Source organism: Mustela nigripes, chromosome 10, assembly GCF_022355385.1.
Source record: "Mustela nigripes isolate SB6536 chromosome 10, MUSNIG.SB6536, whole genome shotgun sequence".
NCBI classification, from domain to species: Eukaryota; Metazoa; Chordata; class Mammalia; order Carnivora; family Mustelidae; genus Mustela; species Mustela nigripes.
In genome coordinates this window covers 61,598,589-61,617,784 of record NC_081566.1, presented here as the reverse complement: position 1 = coordinate 61,617,784, position 19,196 = coordinate 61,598,589, and the positions used below count along the sequence as shown (strand labels likewise).

At 40.5% G+C, this 19,196-nt stretch overlaps 1 protein-coding gene across 1 annotated transcript in view; it reads left to right on the top strand.

Moving 5' to 3' along the window:
- The window catches only part of ATF6 (activating transcription factor 6), a 208,974-nt gene that overhangs the window by 14,381 nt on the left and 175,397 nt on the right, over window positions 1-19,196 (top strand). Inside the window, exons 3-6 of the mRNA XM_059413442.1 lie at window positions 1,919-2,006; window positions 3,710-3,816; window positions 11,775-11,904; window positions 12,725-12,928. Of these exons, the coding sequence (XP_059269425.1) occupies window positions 1,919-2,006; window positions 3,710-3,816; window positions 11,775-11,904; window positions 12,725-12,928 (529 nt within the window). The remainder of the gene's footprint in view (window positions 1-1,918; window positions 2,007-3,709; window positions 3,817-11,774; window positions 11,905-12,724; window positions 12,929-19,196) is intronic.

Below are 19,196 nucleotides of genomic sequence, written 5' to 3'. Positions count from 1 at the left end.
TAATTTTTTATTTTTATAAACATATATTTTTATCCCCAGGGGTACAGGTTTTGCCTGTGAATGGTTAGAAGTCTGTGTAAAAGCTATTATTATAGCGCTTTGAGTCCTCATAATATCTTTCCTTTTTTGTGTTAGTGCATAGTACATTGGCCTATAGAACTCTTTCATTCTGTCGTATTCTTGAATGGATGAGGTGCTCTTTCGCTTGGGAAGTAATTTAATTGAACAGAGTGATTTTATATATACATCAGTCAGGTTGGATCTTTGTTTCTTATTTTTTAAGCCCTTATTATGCTGAGTACAAAAATAGGTAATGCCTGCTTAGTGAGTTTGTCAAATATTTCTCAAAGAACAATTTAGCAGTTGTTTTAATATGCATCTAAAGAAGAGACTAAGAATAGTTTAATAGCTATAGTTTTAATAGCTTTTGTTTACCTTATGAATGTTTGAGAGTGCGATCTATTGATTAAATTGGCTTTTTTTTTTTTTAGAAGCATAAATATGTCTCACTTTACATAAAATAGACCTGTTAGGTTTTTCTGACAGATAAAAGCCTTACGCTCTAAAAGGTATTTGACTGTTTTGGCTGAATACTGAGGAAGAAGCTTCCTGGAGTAGGTCATGTCTACTGTTGTGCCTGTTAGAAAGTATTACTAGCACTGAGGAGGCTTCATTTCTTCGGTTAAGAAAGTTTAAGGATATGTTGGGTTGCTGAAGATAAAAGGCCGCTTCATTTCTGATTGTGTAAGGTTCAAGTAAGAGAAAAAAGCAAAGGGGGTTGATTTAAAAAGGTTCTTTCATGGGTTCAGTAGTAGTTTTTCTCACGTGAATGTCCACACACTCTCTTTCTACAACTTGTACCATATTTACTTAGTTAAGGGCAGTGGGATCAAACTGTTCCCTTCTTTCCTTTTGTTCTCAATAAAAATAAACCACAAAAGAGACATTTTGAAATAATGTTATTTTAGAAATTATCACCAAATGGTTGTTAATAATTAAAAGACTAATCTCTACTTTTGGCCTGAAACTTACTTTCTCTACTGTTGCTGTTTTATTATCTGTTATATTAGGTTAATACTGACCTCTCTTCTTGTCTCCGTACCCCTGGAGACTTAAGATAATAGCACTGCTTGACCTCAGACTCGCGGGTGGCAGTACTTTGTTTATGTATTTAGTATAAGATGACTTCAGATGACCCGGAATATGCTTATATTTAAGTAAAAAAAAAATCATCATCTAAATGAAGAAACTAAGAGTCCCTCTAAGAAGTGTGTTGACTTCTGTTTGAGAAACTTAGTTTTACTTTCTTCTAGGATTATAAAAAAAATTAGAAATTTTATTTTAGGAATTCGAAAGGTACTGTACAGTAGAAAAAGGAGGAAAATTACCCATCCTGTGGATCTCTTCTTTCTTCGATAACCGTGTTAACATTTGGGATAACTGAAGGTTCAGCTAAAGTCTCGTCACAGTTCTTGCATGTCTTTTGGCTAAAATCTGTATTTTTCTTGTTGCTGTATAGAGATGATGTTGTAAGTAGGCATTTACTCTGCCTTGTTTTCATCAGTGGCAATGGGAAAATGTACTCTGCTGCATCTCCCTTATGACAAAGACATATTTTGTGACTCTTGTAAAGGTCGGTTCCCGTGGAAGAAAATGACACCAACTGAATCTTTTAGATGTTGAGTCCGTTACCTCCCTGGTTGTTCCTCTGTGTTTTATATAAGTGGATTGGCTTATCTTTAGGCCGTGCAAGGTGTATTATCAAGATGAACCAATTGACATAGAAAAATTATTTTAACTGAGTTGAATTTCTAATATAGAAATTATATTATTTATGGCAAATTGTGTCTGATAGTTTGATTTCTAGATCTATATATTTTATTCTTCTAATACCCTTTTCCTGATTTGAAATGTACAGGAAAACAATTTTGATAATCTTGATTTTGACTTGGATTTGATGCCTTGGGAAGCAGGCATTTGGGACATCAACAACCAGTTCTGCACAGGTAATGATGTATTTCATTGGTAAAAATCTTAAACAGATCCATTGTATTTTGTAGTTTGGTATTAGTCGAAATTACGTGGGGTAATTAGGCTACTTTGATGGGTTAATAAAAGCCAGGGATAGATACTCTTTTTCTGATGGGGCAGTGCACACCTAAGTTTCCTACCCAAATGGATGGAAAGAATTTCTTAGCTATATGTTAGTCACATAGTGATAAAGAAGTCATATCTGAAATCCTGATTTTGAATTCTGTGTAATATCTTTATAAGAGGTTAACCTATTTGAGAACCAGACCGAATTTAGGGAATCAAAGAAAACTTGGGATTATCACAATTTAGGAAGATGGCGTAGGGGTCCCTTGCATTTGATATACATACTTCTGTGGAGGGGGCACTCTCTCTCTGATGCTAGTATCTTTAAGGGGCCCTGATGAAGTAGGTTTTGGATGTGCTGAGAGAAACTGGAATCTGGAGCAAACGGTCACTTGTGGGATGAAGCTGATAGGAGGCGGAAGAAACCCCTTCCCTCTCTTTGCTTTAGTATCCTTCCAGTATCCTCCATTCATAGGACGTAAAAGGGAGCCAGCTGAGACGTGTCTTTATGTGCATCACAGACTATAGATAGGCGGTAGACTTAAGAGCTGAGAGACAGTGGGTAAGTCACCAGCACATCCTCCCACCTGGATTGCAGTCCTCCCCACCCCCCAATGTCCCAGTCCCCCGTTTTATGCATTTGCGTGTCTTGCTCAATGCATGTCTTCCCTCGTAGAATATGGGCTACTGAGGGCCAGTGTTCTGGTTACTATTGTCATGTTACAAACTACTGTAAAACTCAGTGGCTTAAAACAACTACCATTTTATTATGTTTCCAGAATCTGTGAGTTAGGAATTTGGACAGGGTTCCCCGAGAATGGCTTGGCCCTGCTCTGTGATGGCCAGACCTCAACTGGGAAAGCTTGAGTAGCTTGAAAGTTGGGGCTCTCATTACCTTAAGGTTTCTTCACTCACATATCACTTGCCAGGCCCGAGTGACTTGTGGCTAGCGCTGTGGGCCAGAGCACCTGCACATGGCCTTCCTGTGTGGCTTGGCTTCCTTTCAGCTTGGTGGTCCCGCGGTACTCAGACTTCAGAGGCTCAGATGGGAGTGTTCAGTGCACAGAGTAGAAGCTGCATTGCCTAAGTAACCCAGCCTTGGAATTCACGTAGCATTACTTCCATACTCTGTTGGTTGAACAAGTCTTAAGCCTACCTTGATTCAAACTGAGGAGAAATAGATGCTACTTCTTGATGGGAAAGGGTAAGAGAACCTTATAGATCATGAGGGAGGCAAGCTATTTGGCAGCTAACTTTGGAAAACATTGCCTGGGCTGTGGTTGCTCAATAAAAAAATTTTTTTAAAGATTTCATTTATTTATTTGACACAGAGAGAGAGATCACAAGTAGGCAGAGAGGCAGAGAGAGATCACAAGTAGGCAGAGAGGTAGGCATGGAGGGGGAAGCAGGCTCCCCGCTGAGCAGAGAGCCAGATGTGGGGCTCCGTCCCAGGACCCTGAGATTATGACCTGAGCCGAAGGCAGAGGCTTAACCCACTGAGCCACCCAGGCGCCCCAGTATGATTGAATTGTAAGAGTAGTTTGTACCCTCTTCCTTATTTTATTTTGAGTTTATAGTGTCCACTGGGACATTTTTACTTCATGTTTTTCAGTTAAAGATGTTAAGGCAGAACCTCAGCCACCTTCTCCGGCCTCGTCAAGTTGTTCGGTCTCCTCTCCCCAGTCAGTGGACTCTCACTCTTCAAGTCAGCATGTTCCTGTAAGTAGCCACTCTTCTCCGGTGATGTTGGTCATCATGGTGTCCGGGAAATACGCATATGGTGGAGGCCCTTCCCGTTTGTGAAATGCTACTGTGAGCCTTAGGATCTCATTTCATCCCGAGGAACCCGAGTTTCGAGGAAGGGCCTTGGGAGAGCCCATAAGTTCTTGGTCTGGCTTTGCTCTCCTTCCCTGGTGTTCTCGCTTTCTTCTTGCCTTCACGGTTTCGTTGTTGCAGTGGTTTTTTTGCACTTCGCCAGGATCCTGTATTTTTTCATGTATTGCCTTACCATCTTCTCTCCCTGCTGCCCTCTCTTCTGCCTGTCAGAATATATGTTCTTTGAGGACAGACTCCAAGGTGATCTGATTTGTAACTCCTTGGCCATAGAGCCTAGAATGGATTTCTTAATTCAGGAATGCTTAGTACTACCTTTGAAAAGGCTTTTATAAAAATCTGGTAACTTCTTAAAAGGCCTTCTGTTCTCCATCCACAGAAAAGCTCAGAGGGTGGGAAAAGGTACTTTTCAGGTGCTTTTTTGAATGGGGGAAGGGAAAATTTAAGAAGAAAAATTCAAATTAGTATTTTAGTACATTATATCTGCTATAAACAGAGGTACCTTCTTTTCAGATTCAACATGTAGCCAACTATGAAATATGGACAGTTCAGTCCAGTTAATGTCTCTATGATTCACCTTCTCTGCTCCTGCCAGACCATCATCATCTCACTGGGATTAAGTTAGTAGGATTTTACGTGGCCTCTCTACCTCCTGACCACCACCCGCCTTGCCCCCGCCCCCCGCCGTCCCCATCTTTTCTTAGCAGAGGAATCATCAAAGAGAAGTCTTCCAGAATTACAAATTTGATCATGTCCGTCTTTTGCTTAAACCTTGTAATGACTTTGCAGCCATTACAAGGATGGGATTCAAATTCCCGGAGTACTAGACCCTTCACAGCCTGGCTCCTGCTTCCCTTCCGGGCTCCCTGTCCGTTCCTGCCTTCACCTCCCCTTCTGACCCGGTTCGAGTTCCCACCTCAGAGCTCCCGCGCTCTCCACTCACTCAGCAACTGTGCCAGGCACTGTTGAAGGCCTGGCAGTGAGTGAGAGCAGTGAGTTGTAGATTTGACACTTGTAGGTTTTTGTACATGCTCCTCTGCCTGGAATGGCCCTCGTTTTTTTCCTTCCCTTGTGAAACTCCTGTTCATCCTCTTTTAGTCCCGGTTCAGAACAACTTCCTCTGTGAAGCTCTTCTCTGATTGCTACCATTGGAAGTTCTCTGTCTCACAATTTCTCCAAATGATTTAATTTTTTAAAATTTAATTTATCTTGAAGTCATAAGTATATAACAAGGAATTTTTTTTTTTTAAAGATTTTATTTATTTATTTGACAGAGAGAGAGAGATCGCAAGTAGGCAGAGGCAGGCGGGGGGAGGGGGAAGCAGGCTCCCTGCTGAGCAGAGAGCCCGATGTGGGGCTCCATCCCAGGACCCTGACATCATCACCTGAGCTGAAGGCAGAGGCTTAACCTACTGAGCTACCCAGGTGCCCCTATTCAAAGAATAGTTACAGAAGCCTGATTTCTGTCCTTTCCTTCCCATCCATCCTTACGTGAAAGGGAGCATACTCTGTGCCTTGGTCTGCACCTTGCTGGTGTAACTTAGTGGTATATTTTGGAGGTAAGACCAGTTTCAGGATCTTTCTCATTCTTCTTCATGGCTGCATGGTGTTCCACTGTGAGGACATATCATGCTTTCTTTAGGGATTTCCTTATTTGATGAATCTTTGTGTTCTCAGTCCTTTTCAGGCTCAAATAATACTGTAGTGAATAAGGTGTTACTTAAGTCACTCCGTATTTTCGCCACGGCGTCTTTGGGCTATAATCGTAGAAATGAGATTGTTGAGTTGACGGTGAATACATTTGTGATGGTGTGGATTGTAGCCCGATTTCCCCCCGCGGGGTCATGCGGCTGTGGGTTCTGACCTGCAGCGCGCACGGGCCGGTGTTCCCACTGTTCCTGCGCAGCATGCTTTGTTGTCTCTCTGTTTTACTCGAAGTGTGCTTGAACAGCGTCTCAAATATTTCATATCTATAAGGCCTATTTTATTTATTTTTTTAATGAACTGTCCATTCAAATTTTGGTTCACTTTTCCATTGGATTGTGTTGGTCTTTTTCTCCTCAAATTTTTTAAGTTGTTTTATTACATATTAGGATTATTAGTCCTTAGTTTGTGAAGTAAGTTAACAAGTATTTTTTCTCCAATTTGTCATTTGTCTTGATGCTTTCTGTCTGGTATTTATTTTCTCCAGGCATACTTTTTCCCATAGCCAAATTACCAATCTTTTATTGCCTTTTTTGGAGGGGTGGTCATTCAGAAGAGGGTTTTCACCACTGAGAGGTTATAGTATTTTTATTTGTGTTTACGTCAACTTTTTGTTTGGCATAATCTCAAAGTTAGAGAAATGTTACAAGGACATTACAAATAATTTTTTTTTTAAAAAAAGATTTTATTTATTTATTTGACAGGCAGAAATCATAAGTAGGCAGAGAGGCAGGCAGAGAGAGAGAGAAGCAGGCTCCCTGCTGAGCAGAGAGCCCTGTGCAGGGCTCGATCCCAGGACCCTGGGATCATGACCTGAGCCGAAGGCAGAGGTTTAACCCACTGAGCCACCCAGGCGCCCCACAAATAACTTCTTTTCCCTGAACCATTTGAGAGTAAGTTGCCAACCTGCTTATCATGCCCAAATACTTCACTGTCTACTTCCTACAAGTGTGGATGTGCCTTCTGTGGCCACGGTACCATCACTAACATCAGGAAATGAACGTGGACACATTACATTCACCTAGTCCTCAACTCCCACTTAGCTTGTGCCGGTTGTCGCAGAGATCTCCCTTAGACCAGCAACAGAGCCTCGTGTAGGATCCAGCTTCGTGTTTGGTTGACTTGTCTCTTTCATTTCCTTCAGGTGAAATGATTTTTTTTTCCTCAACTGTCATGACCTTGTCACTTATGGAGATTAAATACTAGTTATTTTGTAGAATGTTCCTCAGTTGGGTTTGTCTGATGTTTTCCTAGGGGTTTGGTTCAGGTTTTGTAGCCACGGCAGGAATATCACCGGGGTGATGCCGCATCTGTCTCATTTACTTTCGATGACGTGTCACACGATTTCAGTTTGTCATTACTGATGACATTCTCTTTGTTCACTTAATTAAGATAATGCCTGCCAGGCTTCTCCACTGTGAGGTTGTCCTTTCTCGCTTTGCCATAAATAAGTATTTTGTGAGGAAGTACTTTAAAATGATGTTTAAAAAAAAAAGTCCAGTTTCTCCTTGAAGTTTAACTTTATCTGTTTACTTCTTTATATCAGTGTGGATGTCACAGTTTCCTATTTTATTCAACAGGTTGTAATCCATAACTGTTATTAATCTGATTCTCATGCTGTCCTGGATTTGGCCAGTGCAGCTCCCTTCCCACAGACCTCTGTGTTCTTTTAATATGTCTTCATTGGGCTTTTTGATAGTTAGGCTGACCTGGTTTTGATGTCATCACCCTGTTCTGACTCCGAGCGCTGGAGTGTTCTCCCCAGCCACATCTCAGCACTCTCTCTACCCGACTCAGGTTGGACTCTGACACTCGACTAGCCCGGCTCTCCGCATGGATGTTCGTCTTGCTCTGTCGCATCTAGTGGCTTTAGGGTAAAATTACTCAGCAAGGAATATTTTCGTTTGCCTGTTTGTTTATTCATTTGTTATTTATATTCCACAAATGAGTGAAATCCTATGGTCTTTGTCTTTCTCAGTCCAACTTAGTTCACTTAGCTTAATGCCTTCCACGTCCATTCATGAGCAAGAAATATTTTCTCAGTGGCTGTTAGTACATATTTTGTAAGGTTTTATTTTTATTTATTTATTTTTAAAGATATATTTATTAGTGTACTCAAGGGGATGGAGCAGTGGTGCAGAGGGAAAGGGGGAGGGAGAGACTCTCAAGCAGACTCCCCGCTGAGCTTGGAGCCCGACACAGGGCTCCATCCCATGATCCTGAGATCATGATCTGAGTCAAAGTCAAGAGTTGGATGCTCGGCTGAGCTACCCAGGTGTCCCATAAGGTTTTTTAAATTAAATTAAATTAAATTGTTAATTGTTTTTAAAAGATGTGGCCCAAGATTGAGGCCTGAACAGCACCATTTTTTAAAAAAGATTTTATTTATTTATTTGATAGAGAGATCACAACTAGGCAGAGAGTCAGGCGGCGGGGGTGGGGGGCAGGCTCCCCACTGAACAGAGAGCCCGACATGGGACTCAATCCCAGGACCCTGAGATCATGACCTGAGCCAAAGGCAGAGCTTAACCCACTGAGCCACCCAGGCACCCAGGTTGTATTTTTAATTTAGATCTCTGATCCATTTGAAATTATCCTGGTGTATGATGTGAGATACAAATCTAATTTCATCTTTTCCCAAATGACTATCAAAAGAATGGTTTCAATACAGAAAGTTCATCTTGTTCTCACTGGTTTCAATCTGTATCCTTAAAATGGTTTAGGTAAATAGCGTTATTATATTAGATCTCTTTGTATTTCTTTTAAAAATCAACACAGTATTTTTAAGATCAGTTCATATTGTTCTGTGTGCATGGTCTGTTGCATCGAACTTCACAGCACCTCACGGATGTGTTTACCAGGTTTTACCTGCATCCCAGTGAGCGTTGTCAGAAATGACCTTTTATGGGCCTGTGTGAGGACTCCTTTGGGATGCAGCCCAGGGGTGGAACTGCTGGGTGGTTCATGGGACCAGTGCTGCCACTTGCTCTCTGGTCACCTGTGGTAGTCTGAAGTCCCTGCCACAGTGCTTCCGGATCCTTGTAGCTTCTCTTCGTCGCTAATGCTCAGCGCTGCCTGGCCTTATAATTTTTGCCAGATGGTGCAGATTTTTTATTGTTTGTTTTGTTTTAATTCACTTATCTTTGATTACTGATTGTTTTCAACATTACATGGCCTTTTGGATTTGGATATTTTTTCTTCTCTGAATTGTTCATTCTTACCCACTTGTAAGAATTCCTTCTGTATTTGAGATAGTAACTTTATTGGGTGTAGATATTATGTGTATCTTTTTTTTTAAGGTTTTATTTATTTGAGAGGGAGAAAAAGAGTGAGCGAGAGTGGGCAAGCAGGGGTTGGGGTAGAGGGAGAGGGAGAAGCACGCTCCCCTCTGAGCAGAGAATCCAATGCAGGACTTGGTCCCAAGACACTGGGATCATGACCTGCGCCAAAGGCAGACGCTTAACCAACTGTGCCACCCAGGCACCCCCTGCATGTATCTTTTTACTTTTTATTACATGTTAGCTTTGCAGTCTTTATTGAGTAGAATTTCTAATTCTGAATACTCAGATTCATCTTTTTTTCCCTTTGTCTTTTTGATTTATTTTTGAAGTTTTTTTTAAAGAAGTCTTTCTCTGCTTGTAGGCCATAAAGATGTTCTCCTGCATTTCTTTTCTATTAACTGCTTGGTTTACCTTTCACATTTAGATTTCTTAATACCTTTATTTATTATTTTTAGAAGATTTTATTTATGTATTTGTGAGAGGGAGTGAGGTGAGGGGTAAAGGGAGAAGCATACTCCCTGCTGAGTAGGGAGCCCGATGGAGGACTCGATCCCAGGACGCCTGGATCATGACATGAGCTGAAGATAGAGGCTTAACTGACTGAGCCACCCATGTTCCCCCAAATTTCTTAAACCTTTTCTTAAAAATTAAATTTAATTTTTAATTTTTAGAATTTTATTTATTTATTTTTAAAAATATTTTATTTATTTATTTGACAAAGATCACAAATAGGCAGAGAGGGAGGGAAGCAGGCTCCCTGCTGATCAGAAATCGCGATGTGGGGCTCGATCCCAGGACCCTGATATCATGACCTGAGCCAAAGGCAGAGAGGCTTAACCCACTGAACCGCCCAGGTGCCCCCATTTTTTATTTTTTAAAAGATTTTATTTATCTAGGGGCTCCTAGGTGGCTCAGTCGTTAAGTGTCTGTCTTTCGCTCAGGTTACGATCCCAGGGTTCTGGGTTTAAGCCCCACGTCGGGCTCCACGCTCCACAGGAAGCCAGCTTTCCTTTTCCCACTCCCCCTCCTTGTGTTTCTGCTCTTGCTTTCTCTCTCTGTCAAATAAATAAGATCTCTCTCTCTCTTTTTAAAAGATTTTATTTATTTGACAGATACACAGCACAAGTAGGCAGAGCAGCAGAGGAAAAGGGAGAAGCAGGCTCCCTGTTGAGCAGAGAGCCCAATATGGGGCTTGATCCCAGGACCCTGGGATCATGACCTGAGCCAAAGGCAGATGCTTAACCAACTGAGCCACCCAAGCATCCCTTCTTAATGCCTTTAGAGTCTACCTTACTGTGTGGTTTTAGTTAGGGATCTAGTCTTGATTTTCTCTAAGTGAACCAGTTTCTCCAGTTGTATCACCTTTGCAGTCATTCTGTTAATATCTTATGCTTGGTGGCGCTTTAGTCAAGTTATCTTTTATGTATCTCAGTTAAGTTTTGAAATTTTCTTTATATAGGTCCTGTCCATTCCTTAGAAAATTAACTCCTAGGTATTTTATAATTGTTATAGCTTTTGTGGTTGAAATCATTTTTATTATATTTTTAAGTGATTATTCATACAATATTTTCATTGTGAAGTGTTTTTTTTTAAAGATTTTATTTATTTATTTGACAGAGAGAAATTACAAGTACACTGAGAGGCAGGCAGAGAGAGAGAGAAGGAAGCAGGCTCCCTGCTGAGCAGAGAGCCCCATGCGGGACTCGATCCCAGGACCCTGAGATCATGACCTGAGCCGAAGGCAGTGGCTTAACCCACTGAGCCACCCAGGCGCCCGTGAAGTGTTTTTTTAATTGGTTTTTATATGTGTTCCAAGTAGACAGCATGTCACCTTACAAAGGCACTTCTGTCTCTTCTATTTTAATACTTACTCCTTTTATTTCATTTCTAGTATAATGATGTTTGCTAGAATTATAGAAAAAGCAGTTACGTTTCTTATTCTGGACTTTAATGGTATTGTATTTAGTATTTCACCATTAAGTATGACATTGGCTATGCAATTATGCCTAACTTTTTTTTTTTTTTAAAGATTTTATTTATTTATTTGACAGACAAAGATCACAAGTAGGCAGACAGGCAGGCAGAAAGAGACGGGGAAGCAGGCTCCCCACTGAGACGAGGGGCTCAATCCCAGGACCCTGGGATCATGATCTGAGCCGAAGGCAGAGGCTTTAAACACTGAGCCACCCAGGCGCCCTAGCTTTTTTTTTTTTTCTTTTGTAAATGTTAAGAAATACCTTTTAAGTATCTGAGGCCACAAAGAGATTTGTATTCAGATCTACTGAATGTTAAAAGTCTTGGAAAATGTTGTCTTTATACATCTCTGTATTAACAATTCACCCATTAAATAAAAGAAAATAGTCCTGTTCCTTTCAGTGTTTGTCTTTCTTCCAAAACATTTGGGACAAAGGTGGTGTTAATAAATGAAAAAGAAAAATAGTAAGAATTATTCGTTTTGAGTTTCTTATAAGACTACTAAATTAGAGATTAGAGGAAAGGATATTGGCATTTTAACCTTAGTCTTATACCAAACATTTGTATGGCTAGGAGCCAAGTAAACAGCAAGTGTGTGGGAGGAAATATAGGAGCAGATCAGTGCTTCTCATCTTTAATATGAGAGGATGATTTAGGCATCCTCTGCAGTTTGAATTATTTTTCCTCTTGTATTGATGGATAATGTTACTTTATCCACAGTCTCTTAGTACTCAGTAGGTAAAGTTTCTAATACATCATACCTTTGCCTTGAAGTTTTTCTTGAATGTTTATCTGTTAATGTATGGATCTTGCCTCTCTAAGCCATTTTCTGTTCAAGAATTACATTTTTCTCCATGAACTTGTTTGTATTTTATTTTGCTGTAGGAGGAGTTGGATTTGTCTTCTCCTTCCCAGATGTCTCCCCTTTCCCTTTATGGTGAAAGCTCTCATAGTCCCTCCTCAGCGGAGCCCCTGAAAGAAGATAAGCCCATTGTTGGTCCTAGGAGCAAAACTGGTATGACTCCCATCTCCTGTCTTCTGTTCTTTCTAATTGGACTGAACTTAGGTTCCATTTTTAAAAAGAAAATATTGGATTATGTGCATGTTTATTAAGCTGGCTTTTTGTTTTTAAACAAGTGGACCTGTCTTCTTTAGTTGTATTGTCTTTATGGGTGAAAAATGCTTTAAAGTAGATATAGGCCTCATCATCTTCAGGAGAGAATTCAAGGATTCAATTAAAGATATTGAATGTGAGGGCCATTTGTGTGTGACATTTATTACCTCGTAATCTTCAGGCCTTATTCAGTGATTTTAGCTATTCTCTACCAGTTCTAATATCCCAGAGCTGCAGTGTGGTCGTTCCAATGAAAGTCATCATTTTGACCATCAATGTGGTCAAAAAGGAAGGCTCATTTGACTTCCACAGTAAATAAGTCATGACGATGTACTGTACACGGTGCCCATGGTTAGTGATACTGTGTTGTCTATTTGATTGCTAAGAGATTAGATCTTACAAGTTTTCATCTCAAGAAAAAAATTCTTTAACTGTGGTAGCAGATGTTAACTAGACTTCTTGTGGTAATCCTTTTGTGATACAAATATCAAATCATGTTGTACCCCTGAAATTAATATAATGTTATATTAACAAAAAAGGGGTAGACCTCAAATGAAGGACTTTTCTTGAGTCTATTAAGTTATAGAGTAGCTAGGCTTAAACTCCGGGTAGAGACAGTTACTCAGAGCTCTAGATAATGTGTAGAAAAAGGTGTATCATAGAATCTGTTTTCTAGGAATTGCTTTCACAATGATCTGTTGTTTGTTTGGATTTTCTCCAGAAAATGGACTGACTCCAAAGAAAAAAATTCAGATGAATTCAAAACCTTCAATTCAGCCCAAGCCGTTATTACTTCCAGCAGCACCCAAGACTCAGACGAACTCTGGCGTACCAGCGAAAACCATCATTATTCAGACATTACCCACACTTGTGCCCTTGGCAAAGCAGCAGCCAATTATCAGCATACATCCTGCGCCCTCTAAAGGTACCTGAGTGAAACTGGAGGCTGCGTAGTTTAATTGGTGGCCATTAAGACTTGTGTCATGTCATTTGTTTTAACTCAGGTTATAATTTCTGAGCTCAGGCTGGGTGCCAGGAATTGTCCTTGGTTTTTGAGGATGTGACAATGACTAACATGTGATTGTCCTAACAAGGGAGATAGCTATCCAGATGAATTATATCAGATATATATATATATTTTTTAAAGATTTTATTTATTTATTTGACAAAGATCACAAGTAGGCAGAGAGAGAGGAGGAAGCAGGCCTCTTGCTAAGCAGAGAGCCCGATATGGGTGCTTGATCCCAGGACCCCTGGATCATGACCTGAGCTGAAGGCAGAGGCCTTAACCCACTGTGCCACCTAGGTGCCCCTTTTCTTACAGTTTTAATTATGAAAACACCTGTCTGTCAGGATGGTGGTTTTATATAACCACTTGTAACGAAGAAGAAAATCCAGGAAACTTTATTGGCACCATTCTGTCCTGAGAGTTTTGTGTCCCTGAACTTTTGTTTTTAAGGAGAAGTCAGTATGTAAATAGCGTTACGGGTCTATAGGTGAGTTTCGGTGATAGCATGAGGCTCTTCATCCCTGCAGAGGCAGCATTCTTTAGTAAATGTGATCTTGAGTGAGGGCATGAGGAAGAGAGCTCAACTCTTGTCTTCAGTTAAGAATGTGTGTGTTTCTGTATCGTGTCCACCAGATGGCCTCCCATCCTCAACTCTACACGAGTAAAGGAGAACCCGATGGACTTTCTTTCCCCAGATTTAGGGCTAGGTCTCAATGGTGTATGGATTGTAAACAAATGTTTCTTCTATCGTGGTGTTTCCAGCTCTAGATTGTCAGTTCCTTTCTTTGGAGCAAGAAGATCAAGTTATAATGAGAGCAAGGTCATAAATTTGATTTCTAGTTACTCTGTTAGTTTTGTTTTATTCTAAGGTCATGGACAATATAACATTGATAAAGAGAAGAACTAGTTGGGAGTTTGGACGAGTCTGTGAAAAATCCATCAAAGTCTGCCAGAACCGTAGACAGACCTGGAATACCAGCCCTTTCTGTACAGGGTCAGAACTGCTGCTTTTTTCATGTGAAAAATAGCAGTCCGATAGAAGAGGTGTTCTTGTGGTCTGTGAATGGATGTTAAGTGTTCATAACTTGAAATAAAATGTAAGATTTATTTTATGTGTGGACTTTTCTCAGGATAGTCTCCAAAACTTTCATCAGGATCTCAGAAGGGTCTGTGTCTTCCCAAAGGCTAAGAATGAATGAATGAATGAATGAATTTATTTTTTAATTATTTTATTTTATTTTTTCAGTGTAAGGCTAAGAACTGAAACTTGTGAAGAACCTCATTATGGTTTCTTAAAACGCTAGTGTAAAAAGCAAAAGCCGGACATTAATATGACTAGTGTTTGAAGCAAGGGGTATTCCTGAGAATTTGCTCTTAGTAGACCATGTTCAAGTGATAGAAGACAAACCATTCTTTTCTGAGCAGTTTATCAGGTTCAGAAACCCGAATCATATATTGTTCAGAAACCCGAGTGATACATTATTCAGAACGTCAGTGTCTGCCCATTTTTCTGAAGATAGTATTTATGTTTGCTAGTATAAGATACTTGTGAGTTTTTCTAGTACAGTCCAGAGAGTTGGTGTTATTATAACATACAAATTTAAGTGTACATCCTCCATTTATTTGAAATAAAGTGGTAGAGGGGAAATACAGGAGAGGCATTTTATAGTTAATCAATGTAAGTGTCAGTAGTAAATACTTTACTATTAAAAAAGAAGTTATTTTTATAGGATTAAGTTCACATTCTCTAACTTGGAAGTAAAGCCCACCGTGGTTTGGCTCTGATTTCATTTTCTAACTTTACATTATAATCACTCCTTTTTATAAACCCAACTTCCTCTTCTAGCCCAACCAATCTGGCCACTGTCCCTTGAATTCTCTCATTTTTTCTAGTTTCTTGGCTTAGACCATGTCTTAGACCTGTCTGCCTGAAGCAACTTCTGTAACTTAAGTCTTATACATTTATTAAGGCTGTTAGGAGGAGTGCAGGTGAGAGATGAGGAAAGCCTGGTGTGTCTGTGAAAGTGGAGAGCTAGGACAGAGGGTGCAGAGGTTGAAAAGTGCAGAACCGCAAGCTTGGCAGTTGGATGGTTTGGAAAGGGGATGAAGGATAGAGAGGAGTGTGTCCTATGTCGGGCTTGTCGGGTAGATGATAGTGCAGATCACTGAAATGGAGGATGGAGGTAAACTCACTTGCCCCAGGTCATTCTGCTCCTGAGAGGTAGAGGCAGAACTGGAGCCCGGGTGGTCTGGCTCAGGGTCTGTGCAATTGGTCAGGCTACTAGATTTCCTCTAAAAGAATGTGCAGATGTGCTCCTTGATCTCCAGGATTCTGTCTAATTGGGGAGTTAACATATTTACAAAAATAAATAACAGTGACCGTGAGAACTGTTAATACGTTAATAATGAGTTAATACGTATAGTTAATAATACGTATAGTGAGTTAATGAGTTAATGATACGTATAGTGCCCTTACAGAAGCTGTTACTATATAGAAATGGAAATTAATAATAGTAAATAATAGCTAACATTGAAGTTCTTGCTGTGTGGCACTGTTGTGTTTAAGTGCATTATCTTATTTAATCATTACACTGGCTCTGAGAATAGGTACTATTATTGTCTTCATTTTATAGATGAGAACATTAAGACATAGAGGACTCATTTACCCCAAGGCACACAGCTATGTTATTAGACAAAGTAGGCATTGAATGAATGTTTGATACGTAGTTTGAAGTCTTTGAAGAAAGTTGAAAAGGAAGAATGCCTGTCACACTCGGTGAGTCATACAGAGTCAGAAGTATTCAGCATTGAATCTAGCCGTGTTCCATTAAGGGGGATTACCTGTAAGGTAAGGACATACCATTAAGGTATGTCGTATCTGAGAGGATTCTGAGCATGTTGCAATGGATAAATAGTCTTACGGTTTTCCTTTTTGACTGCCCTTTTGTCCTTTTCATACTAGGGGCAGTAGTTCCTGTGTTCAGCTGCTAACTGTTTAAGGCCCAGAACAGTGCTTTGCAATGCGTTCTGTGATTCCTGAGCATCTAGCGGGCCAGTGTTTAGCAAGTCACCACAAGAGTTTTTTGTTTTCTTGAACATGTTATAATAGAAGTTTCTCCCTATTCTGTCTTGAACCCTGGCATGCCTAGAATATTTAGAGGATCCTAGAGTTAGATGCTACTGGGTAATTTGAGGATAGTTGGGCACCATGGGATGTTCATCATAGAAAGCAGGAGGCAGCAGTGACCTGGTAGGACTGGGAGCCACTTGGGTACACAGACCCGGCCTCTGTGTTGCCCCGTCTCCCTCCCTCCATGAGGCAGTTCTCTCAGCAAGGAGGCGGTGATAACTACACAATGGACAGTACAGACTTGGGTTACTTTTCTAAATTAGTTTTAAGAAATAGTGCAAAGCCATTTGCGTGTGTTAACGGCAGCTAGAAGTATGATCCTTTCTTTGAAATGTTTAATTCTTTACTTTTACCACCTCCTCTGCTCTTTGGAATAATCCCAAAGTTCACTGAGCAGTGTTTCATTTTGGGATTTTTTTTTTTTTTTAAAGATTTTATTTATTTATTTGACAGAGAGAGATCACAAGTAGGCAGAGAGGCAGGCAGAGAGAGAGGAGGAGGAGGCAGGCTCCCTGCCAAGCAGAGAGCCCTATGCGGGATTTGATCCCAGGACCCTGAGATCATGACCTGAGCTGAAGGCAGAGGCTTAACCCACTGAGCCACCCAGGCTCCCCCGTTTTGGGATCTTTACCGAGAAGATGTGGAATAATGCTCTTCTCAGAATATTGGTTTAACTCAGTGGTTCCCACACTCCAGACTGTGGACCCCAGGGTATGGGTGGTGGGAATAGTAGCCTTTGGCATTTTGCAAGGCCTCTACAAACCCCCATACTGACAGGTATTTTCTGTAGCCTGAATAATTTGTTTTATATCTTTTTTGTACTCCTATTTAAAAAATTTTTGTGGCTGTAGTTCAGATTAGTAAACTACAGATTTATTTTAAATTGTTACTAGGTTTTAGTTGTGGTTGTTTTTTAAAGTAATGTGGGGCTCGAACTCATGACTCTGAGATCAAGACATGAGCCGAGATCAAGAGTCTCAGCCTGACAGAGCCACCCAGGTGCCCCTGTTACTAAGTTCTTTTTTAAAAAGATTTTATTTATTTATTTGACAGAGAGAGATCACAAGTAGGCAGAGAGGCAGGCAGAGAGAGAGAGGGAAGCAGGCTCCCCACTGAACAGAGAGCCCGATGCAGGACTCGATCCCAGGACCCTGAGATCATGACTTGAGCTGAAGGCAGAGGCTTTAACCCACCCAGCCACCCAGGCGCCCTTGTTACTAAGTTCTTAATAGCCTTTTCTCATCATGTATTTTTTTAGTCCTGAAACTGAAAGAACAGCCATGATCATCTTGGGTGACCATGATACTTTTTGATATTAAAGAAGAGTGGTCACTTGGTTTAAGGTTTACATAATGATGAGTGTGTCTTCTTCTAGTACCAGATTGTACTTTCTTTTCTTTTTTTTTTTAAGATTTTATTTGAGGGGGCGCCTGGGTGGCTCAGTAGGTTAAAGCTTCTGCCTTTGGCTCAGGTCATGATCCCAGGGTCCTGGGATCAAGCCCCGCATTGGGCTCTCTGCTCAGCAGAAGGCCTGCTTCCTTCTCTCTCTCTCCCTCCCTGCCTCTCTGCCTACTCTCTCTCTGTCAAATAAATAAAATCTTAAAAAAAAAATTTATTTATTTGAGAGAGTATGGCAGTGTGCAAGCGAGTGGGGGAGGAGCAGTGCAGGAGAAAATCTTAAGCAGACTCCCTCCTGAGCTTGGTACTGTACCCTGAGATCATGACCTGAGCCGAAATCAGGAGTCGAGCGCTTAACCAGCTGAACCACCCAGCACCCCTTGGACTGTAATTTCTTTTTTATTTCTTTTCAGTCTTCCAGAATTTATTGTTTATGCACCACACCCAGTGCTCCATGCAATCCGTGCCCTCCATAATACCCACCACCAGGCTCACCCGACCCCCCCATCCCCTCCCCTCTCAGTTTGTTTCTCAGAGTCCACAGTCTCTCATGCTTCGTCTCCCCACTCCGATTTCCCCCAAACTCCCTTCTCCTCTCCATCTTCCAGTGTCCTCCATGTTATTCCTTATGCTCCACAAGTAAGTGAAACCATATGATAATTGACTTACTCTGCTTGACTTACTTCACTCAGCATAATCTCTTCCAGTCCCGTACATGTTGATACAAAAGTTGGGTATTCATCCTTTCTGATGGAGGCATAATACTCCATTGTATATACATGGACCATATCTTCTTTATCCATTTGTCCGCTGAAGGGCATCTTGGTTCTCTCCACAGTTTGTTGACTGTGGCCATTGTTGCTATGAACGCTGGGTTACAGATGGCCCTTCTTTTCACTACATTTGTATCTTTGGGATAAATACCCAGTAGGCAATTGCAGGGTCATAGGGAAGCTCTATTTTTAATTTCTTAAGGAATCTCCACACTGTTCTCCAAAGTGGCTGCACCAACTTGCATTCCCACCAACAGTGTAAGAGGGTTCCCCTTTCTCCACATCCTCTCCAACACACGTTGTTTCCTGTCTTGTTGATTTTGGCCATTCTAACTGGTGTCAGGTGGTATCTCAATGTGGTTTTGATTTGAATCTCCCTGATGGCTAATGATGATGAACATTTTTTCACACATCTGTTAGCCATTTGTATTAGACTATAATTTCTTAATAATAAATGTTATTAAGAAACCTTACACCTGGTCATGAGCTTTTTATTTTATATTTTTATTTGAATATTTGACTTAAGCATATTTATATCTGCTTATGAGTCATCTCCTCATTTAAATGTTTTTATTTCATAAAAGAAGTTTTTCCGTGGGAAAAAAGATAAAAATGTTTAGAGATCACTTTTGTCCAAATAAATTACACATATTAAAAATCTATGAAGTTATTTTTTTATGTGGGATAAAATGCTGTTAACTAAACTCTAGTTTTAGTGTGCTTTTTGGGGCCATGTGAAACATAAAGACTTTGATTTTATAGAAGTGACCTTTTTTTTTTAAAGCTAAGACAGGTGTTCTTAACAAACAGGTGTTTCAAAGTATTATTTAGGTTTTTAGTTTTTCTTGATCCTTTGAAATACCAAGCTGAATTTTACGTGGGT